The sequence below is a fragment of the Condylura cristata genome, unplaced genomic scaffold (genome assembly GCF_000260355.1).
Source record: "Condylura cristata isolate star-nosed mole 26May11 unplaced genomic scaffold, ConCri1.0 scaffold00024, whole genome shotgun sequence".
NCBI classification, from domain to species: domain Eukaryota; kingdom Metazoa; phylum Chordata; class Mammalia; order Eulipotyphla; family Talpidae; genus Condylura; species Condylura cristata.
Genome location: NW_004567125.1, coordinates 14,881,610 through 14,890,609, shown reverse-complemented (window position 1 = coordinate 14,890,609; position 9,000 = coordinate 14,881,610). Strand labels below are relative to the sequence as shown.

The window sequence follows — 9,000 nt, the reverse complement described above, 5'->3', positions numbered from 1 at the left end:
ATTATGCATTTCAGTAGAAAATGTAACAGATTTAAAAATGAAAAGTAACAGCACTCCCCACTTTGGCGTATCTCATCGTCCCTGTATCTCTGGCCTGTACCCCAATACTATATGCATAAATAAATAAATCTTTTTTTAAAAAATGAAAATTAACAGGACTCAGGCAGCACAAACATAAAAAGTGACTATTATTTAATTAGTCCATGAACTTGTAAAGGGCGATGGGCTGGCTAACTGGTAAGAGGGCGAGTAGCCAGTCTATTAATCAGGGTGATAGCTGTGCTGGTGGCTATGTTGGTGGCTGTGTTGGTGACTGCCTTGGTGGCTCGTTGGACTCGTGTAGTAATGGTCTGGGTCATGGTTTTCTTGGCTGAGCGATCCAGATCTTTGACAACATTTTTCACCCACTTGTGTTTTGGATTAGCACAAATTTTAATGCCACGTTTGGTGATAAATCTGCAATGCAAAGGAAAGATAGAAAAATTGGTTACCTCCTGGAAGCTTTGGGATCAGGAGTTAAGATCAAACCAGATAGAAGATATCTTATACAGATTATTATCAAACCAGATATAAGCTATCCTGTTCAGAAGTTGCTAGAAGAAATAGTCATTTAGAATCATGAAACTTTTCCTCTACTTCTATATCGCTTAGCATAGGCAAGACATATCTGCAGGTAGTACCCAGCAACTCTGCACTCCACAACTCCAGGCTTCTGTTCTTAATAGTCCTACCAAAAGCTGTGGTTGAACTGGGTGCTTGGGGTCAGCTAGTCTAGTTCCCTTTCAAACCTAAGTACATTCATCTTAATTTGGGGAAAAGGAGGTATTTTCTTCATCATAATTTCTTAGGGTAAAATTGCAATTGTGTGTTAGGAAAAGTTGCTATTCTAAAAATGAGATCCTGGAAAGAGAATATCATATAGCTAGATTTTAACATGTCTCCATAGACATTGATCTACTCCAGCACACTATAAATGAAAGGAGGGGAGAGAAGAGGAAGAGGGGGCAGGCACAGAGAGAAAGAAGAGAAGGGGAAAGGAGAGAAGGAAAGGGAATAATCACAGCAGTGTGCTCTATGGTCAAAACCTGATCTGAACCAGCCATCTCCAAACCTAACTCTCAAAACACTAATTTTTCCTCAGGAGGGCAGCATTTCTATAAACTGTGTTCCATCAAGCCCAGCACTGGGGGGAGACAAACTTACACGATGGCTTTCACGGGGCCCTCATCGATGATGTATCTGCTGACTTGTTTAACATGAAGTGGCTTGGTGGTTAGTTGTACACAGACACTCCTTTTAATGACTTCACTGCCCACACCTGGTGAAGTAAACCAAACAACCAAAATTAAAACACCATTTCAAATAAAGAATAATGTGAGGAAGGCAATATTAAATAAGAAGCAGCTTGTTTTAAGATGTTCTCATTTTAATGGTAAAATGTGAGCTCTATAAAGCCATCCATAAAGTATCCATCCTTAGTAAAATGACTCAGGAGAATCAAAGTTTTCATGTAAACCAATCATCTTATACTGGAGAAAGGAAAATAACTTAGGAGAGCTTATAATATGAAAGGGTTGGTAAAATCTAATCAGTTTCTCCTAAGCCAAAACAGACTGGTATTTGCTTCACAGAGAAATATTCAGAAAAAAAAAATGTTGATGATGATCAGTTGTAATCTCCAATGATGCTAATAGCAAAATATTTTTCAACATGATAATTAAAAAAAAGTTCACTAACAACGCTCTTTTTAACTCCTTTCCACCATCCTCAGTATCCCAAATGCATGTCCTTTGCCCTCTGTCTTTGCCAGTTTGTTTTGAATGTTCAAATGTCTCTGAGCCCAGAGAACAGGCTGACTATTTAAACAATATTTGTTTCTGTGAATAACTAACATGACTCCCAAGATTCACAGAATCCCACTGGACACTGAACCACAAAATCGAAGTCTTCTCCTTATTCTTAGCAATGTGTGTGTTTCCATGTTATCAGTTAAGATATGACTTTCATTTGCATTGCAAAATTGAGTCAAAGCAGAGATTGTCTTGCCTCATAGAAAGTCTTATCCCATAGGATTTGTGGAGTTCATTCAAGTAGAAAACCCAGGATTCAGATCCCAGTGTCTATAGTCTTCAGTCTCTTATGGAACATCTTTGTCTCTATCTTCACCTGGATGGCACCAAATGGCATGCTGATTGTCTTAGTAAATTAGCAGCCATGTTGCAACATTTGGTCTGATTTAATAGTTTTAAGCTTTTTGTTTCATCAATATTTTTTAATTTTAAGCACAATTTCAGGAAGTTCCAGACTTTGCCACCGGTTTTCACAGACACTCTTGAATCCATGACCAGGTCAGCTATTTTAGTCTAAGTCATGTCTACAAATGTGGAGCTTTGAAAAAGAGTTCGCCAAAATATTGGCTTCACAATTAGTTACAATTATTAATTAATGTAATTAATTAATGTAATGAAATATTGATTATATAAAAGATGTTCTCATGGCCAAAATCACAGGAAGAAATGAACTCCAACCCATTTGGGGAGAAAATATGATCTTTTAAGAAATATATGTTGGGGCTCTTCCTGGTGGCACAAAGGCTTGGAGCACAGTTCTATGAAGCTAGCTGCAGCCCTTCAGCGCGAGTCCAATCCCCACAAGGGAGGTGACCCATAGGGTGCGCAGACCTCTCCTTGCCCACTGCTCCTCAGCAGTGTACTTCATCAATCTGCTTGTTCTGGTGAGTCCTCTCCCCACCCCTGTACCTCTAGCCTGTACCCCAGTTCTGTATGCATAAATAAATAATAAAAATATATTTTTTTAATTTTTAAAAATAAATAATGCAGGTATTTTTAGACTATGAATAAAGCATTGATCTATTTGTTAGCACATCATATAGTCTCTTATAAACTCAAAAATTTATCATAAGTGGGAACAGCAGTCATAATAAACCCTCCTACATACTTGAAGGTAATATTGATTTTCTGGTTATGAAGGTCTGAGTTTTCTGTCATTTTTTAATAGAAAATATTGATTGATTCAGAACATACCCCTGTAATTCATTTCCCCATTGTGATTAAACTCTCAAATTTTTTGAGAAGTTATGATTAGTATTAAATGGGCAAAAACTACAAGGGCATACATAAATAAACATCACAGTGTCACAGCTAATGCTTTCAAGAATTTCTGATGTGTAAAGAAATCCAATAAGTGATCAGAAGATTTATTTCATTTTAATACCAGATGAGACTAAAGTTAGTATATTCAGGTTACGGATAAAGCAGCCTAGGCCCAGAGAATCTACATATTTTATCAAAGGCCACTCAATCATGAAGATAGAATCCAGGTTCTAACCAAATTCTCTTTGTTTCTGGAAACTACAAGTCCCAAAATTATCAATCCCAATTCCCACGTGGCAGGCTGAGGCTGCCCTTGGAGAAAGAATTTTTCTCCAGTCAGAGCCTCAGTCAAGACCAAAATCTATACCCACCGGTCTGCACAACAGTTCCTTAATCCGTAAATAGCCTTCCCACTTACCTTCCGCTGTGTGTGTAGCAAGATAGCACATCCCGAACAAGGCAAGGATGAGAGTTCTCATTGCTGAGGTCCTTCTGAGATGTGTCGAGAGAAGATGAGAGACAGCTCCTCTCGTGTCTCTTTTATTATTGCTCCAATGACTTCCTGTGTGATCTGAATGTACCTTTTCTGTGGTGAATGTGTGTAACGTCACTAATTCCATCGCCCCCACCTATTTTGACAGATCAGTACGTGTATGCATGTTCTCTTACCTTCTTCATTTTAAGGATAGGAAATATATTGTTATTAAATATATGTGCAGTGGGAAAATTTTGCCCTTACTATTAGGAATGTGAAAATGAACTCCTGTATTTTCATAACAGCTTTCATTTAATTTACCATCTGCATGTACCACTATTACAAGTTCTTTGAGGATTGCTGTTGTGTCGAGTAACCCTCACACTGATAAACAATGGGAATCATGGAGCAGGCTACATAATGCAGGATGCTGCTGAACAGCAAGTACCTGGCCCTTTCATTGATAAGCCAATCATAAAGCATTAGTCATATGAGGAAGCAGAAAAGGAAAGGGAGAAGAAGGAGGGGAAGGATGGAATTGTATTTCTCCTTTGCTGATAGCTTGATATGTGCATCCAGCCCTGACTCCCCAGTCAGGATTTCAATCTTATCAATAAGGCGTTCCACTGATCAGCTTCTGGGGTCCTTCATTTTTCATCAGTCAACAGCCCCCCGGGGTGTTCCCCATCATAATGTATAGGTCATGAGTAGGTTTATGCATCCATCAGGAGTAGGCTTATGCATCCGTTCTCAGCCCCCACGAATTCCTGATCATACCTCTTGATGCACACCCATCTCAGAGTGATCCAGCTTTATGCTCTTAATTGATATGAAAGTCACCTTGTTAGGGTTGGGCTCTTAAGACTGGGAAGTTCTGACTTTGCTTTGTAGGTAACAAAATGGAGGCTGGATAGGCCGCTTAGGATTAGCAGACTCTCATATCCCCCTTTTTATTTTAATTAAAGAGAGGAAGTAGGAGGAAAGGGGGGAAGACAGAGGTCTGAGTGGGTGATAGGCCAGGCGAAGAGTTGTCGTGGTTCATTTTTGCCTTCTGACTTGCATCCGAAGATAGAAAGAGCATCCTATTAGAAAGAGAATATCAATGAAAAAAGTGATGAGCAACAGTTGGATATATTAATTGTAAAGATAGGCCGGTCAGCCAAAGTTTTGGATTTGCAAGGGATGAAAAAGCCAAAAGGCTATAAGGCTATAGATGGTTTCTTGAGATGTTTGTTTTTAAAACTGGTCCAGCTGTATTGACAATCTTGTAGAGTGTTGAAGGTGTGCCCTTATTATGTAGTAAAATCAGTTTTTTTTAATACTGCTAACATAATTGCATGATGTCATAGTAATATTCCTGAATGTTTCCAAAGGAAAAAGAATAGAGCATATCTGTCATCTCAGGGTTCTTCAGAAAGTGTATTTTGAAGTACACTGCTACATAGCTGAAAAAGAAAAGTTCTACCATTTAAGTTTTTTTTTTTCTTTTAAATAAATATTTCAGGTCTTTAATAAATTCACAAGAAGGGTATTTCAATGGACCATTTTGGATCTAGTGGAGCCTCTGGGCTCCTCTATTCTTCATGTGAACTGTGAGCTTGTGGGTCAGGCCCCACGTTGGGCACCAAAAACTGTTACAGGATAGCCCAGAGTGGACTGGGCCACCTGTCTGTGGGGCCTCACCCACACGTTCACAATTCAGTTATACTGCAGGTACCCACAAAAGGGTCAATAACAGGTTTATTTACAAAAGGGGAAAGGAATAGGAAACAACCCAGGGAATGAGAGCGGGATACAAAGTAACTGAAATACCTTACCAGCTAGGCTGACTGAACACACAGAGTCATGTGGTCAGGAGAGCTGCTTCCCAAGCGAGAGAGCGAGAGCCCGTGAGATGCAATCATGCCCTATTTACCCCCAAAATGTCCCAGAATCCATTCCTGCTAGCTCCGCCCTTGGGTCCTTGCAGTTCTCTCCTTGGTACTGCTGGAAGTTGTAGTTTCCAATCACTGGAGTAGGGGATAGTGTCCAGAAAGCTGGAGTAGGGGGTGGAGTCCATAAGGCTCTCTGCAGAGTTCCTTTAGGACATCCTTCTCCTTAACATTTGGATCCAGCCCTAATGCCCCAGTCAGGATTTCACTCTTATCAATAAGGTGTTCCACTGATCAGCTTCTGGGGTCTTTCATTATAATCAGTCAACGGCTCTGAGCATTCCGAGTCATACCCCTTTATGCACACCCTTCTCAGAGTAATCCAGCTTTATGCTCTTATTTGATATGAAAGTCACCTTGTAGGGTTGGGCTCTTAAAACCCAGCAGTTCTGACCTTGCTTTGTTACAGAACTGTAGGTAACAACATGGAGGCTGGATATGCCACTTAGGATTAGCAGATCCACAGGTAGCGAACTCACCTTAACCTTCTCAGTCCCTGGCACTAGCAGAATGTCTGCTGCATAGTAATAACTTAATATGTTGTTTTTGAATAAATCAATGAATGATTTTTTTTAATCTAGAATGATAGAGATTGTCCATTAAGTGAAAGAAACTCATTCACAAACATAAAGCCAGGACCTTCTCTTACTTTTCCAATAAAGAAGAATTTTGACTACAGCAGAATTTTTATTGACCTTATTGAATTAGTGGACTTGTGCACTAGCTTCTTACCTGGTTTTCTTGCTTCTACTCTCAGCCTCCTTGGGTCCATTTACCAGCCTGCCAAGGTGCTTATTTTGTAACTGGGTGGTCCCTAGACAAAGGGGAAGTTTCAGGTTCCCTGCCCCACACAGAAGAAGGGTGGAGCTGAGCAGAGAAAAAGAAAGAAGAGAAGGAATTCGAGGAAGAAGGAAGCAGAATGGAGAGCCAGGAGACCTGAGGAAGCCACGTGGAGCAAAGGGAGATGTGAAGAAACCATGTTTATTTCTTGGCTCTTGGTTGAAAGAGATGTGGGTGAGAGACCCATGAGGAGGCTAACTATGGCAGTGTTTATGTTGAGTTTGATTTTGCTTTTTTCCTCTCAGACTTGTCTGGCCATTTCTGACCCTTTCCTATGGGTCCCGGCCAGAAGGTGCGTTAGGCTTGTGGCGGGCTTTCAGGTCTTGCTCTGGGCCAATCCCTTTTGGGTGGACGTTTTGCCCATAAGGGGATGGGTAACTTCAGGTGTTTAATTCTTTGCCTTCCATATTGTTTACTCGCGGTATTAAAGTTCCTTTTCATTAGTCTTATTGTCTTGATGTGGCAGATGTCGGTGGTTCCCCTCTCCCTGCCCTGTAACAATTTTCACTTTTCTGCTCAAAATTCATTAGTGGTTCCCAATTTTCACCTGTTAAATCTAAATTTCCACTCCTACATTTATTAAGCTATAACTGACATGTAGCATTGTGTAAGTTTAAGTATTACCTTATGCTTTGATACATGCATACACTGTAAAATTAACACAATAAGGTTAGCTAATATTTCCACCACTTCACACAATTACCTTTGTGTATGTGTGTAGTGAGAACATTCCAGATCTATTCTCTTGGTAACTTACAAGTAAGAATAGTTATATACAGTTAATTCTATATTTACCATGCTATATGTTAGATACTTGAATTTAGTCATCTTCTAATTAGAAGTTTGCATCCTTTAGGCAACATTTTCCCATTTCCATTTGACCCTCCCCCCTCTTATATTTGCCATATTAAGACATCTTCAACCACCCTTTTTTTTTTTAGTGTCAGAAGCAGTTTATTAGGAAAGCTCGCTCTGAGCTGCTGTGCATTGACGCCAATGGAGAACAAGCTCACTTCGGACCTGGTTTTTGTGCAAAATGTATCAGTTTTGGGTGGGACTTGTGCTCTGCCTCTGCTCCATGACACCCCAGACATCCCGCCAGTGCTACATGTGTCTATTTTACAGGTGGAGAAACAGGCACCAAGGTAGCAGCTACAGGTCGCTATGAGGTGTGGCCCTTCTCTGGCCTGCCGGGGTGAAGGTGTGGGCCTGCAGGGTAGGCACAGCAGAGCTGGAAGAGCAGGGTGTTCTTTTGGAGGGTGGGATGTGGTAAAATGCATTTAAGAAATGTGAATCTACTCTTCTATATACAGTGCTATAAATCAATGTTACCTCGATTTTAAAAATATTATGAAAATTTTTAAAGAAAAAATGGAATCATTTTTAATGTACAGATTCAGTTGATATTCCTAACATTAAAATATATTTTTAACTGAAATTCATATATAATCAAACAAAAGAGCCACAAGTAGACAGTAATTCTTACCAAAAGAGTAAGAATGCTAGTTTCACTTTTCCAAACTGCAAACTATACTACAATCAAAATAGTGTGGTACTAGGAAAAAAGAATACACAAACCAATGGAATAGAATTGAAAGCCTAGAAATAAACCCAGATTTATTTAAAGTTCATCCATGACAAAGGAGCAAAGAGTATTCATTGGAGAAGGGAAAGTTTCTTTGATAAATTCACTGGTAAAATTGGACAATTCATGCAAAAGAACTAAATTAGACCACTATCCCTATCATACACAAAACAATTACTCAAGATGGATAAAAACTTTGGATATAAGACCTGAAACCATAAAATACTAGAAGAAAACATAGCCAAACACTCTATAACATAGGCCCCAGTGATGTCTTTGGAGGTACATCTAAAACAGCAAAAGAAACAAAAGGAATATAAATAGTTAGGAATATATCAAACTAAGATATAAGAGAAGGAAACTATTTGCACAGAGAAAGAAACTATCAATAAAACATAAAGATACCTTACTGAATGTGTGAAAACATTTGCATACTACATATCACAGGGGCTGATATCCAAAATCTACAAAGAATTCACACAACTTCCCCAAAATGGAATAATTAACCCAATCAAAAAAAAAAATGTGCAAAATGGCTAAATATACACTTCTCCAAAGACATACTTATGGCCATCAAACACAGGAAAAAAGGCTCAATATCACTTATCATCAGGTAGATGCAGATCAAAACCACAATAAGATACCACCTCACAACTGTGAGAATGGCACATATCAAAAGACCAGAAACAAGTGTTGGTGAGGATGTGGCATTAAGGAACTGGTGAGAAAGTAGACTGGTCCAAACTTTATGGAAAATACTATGGAGGTTTCTCAAGATGTTAAAAACTGATCTACCACATGACCCAGTATTCCTACTACCCAAAACATATAAAAAAAAAGAATTTGGAAGGTTATGCACACTCCTATGTTCATTGTAGTCATATTTACAACAGTCCAAGTTACGGAAACAAGCTAAGTGTGCAAAGACAAGTAAATGAATTAAGAAGATATGATCTATACACACGATGGAATATTACTCGGCTATAAAAAAGATACACTCTTGCTATTTACCACAACATGGTTGGTATTGGAGGAGACTATGCTGAGAGAAATAAA

General features: G+C 39.1%; 1 protein-coding gene across 1 annotated transcript; it reads right to left on the bottom strand.

The window, feature by feature from the left end:
• Nucleotides 1-230: 230 nt before the first annotated feature.
• LOC101635614 (cytokine SCM-1 beta) lies at nucleotides 231-3,604 on the bottom strand. Its single transcript, XM_004688110.2, has 3 exons — nucleotides 3,532-3,604; nucleotides 1,204-1,318; nucleotides 231-456 (listed from the first exon to the last, which is right to left on the bottom strand). The coding sequence occupies exons 1-3, from the start codon at nucleotides 3,590-3,592 to the stop codon at nucleotides 231-233; spliced, it is 402 nt and encodes a 133-aa protein (XP_004688167.2). The 5' UTR covers nucleotides 3,593-3,604.
• Between the last annotated feature and the right edge of the window lie 5,396 nt (nucleotides 3,605-9,000).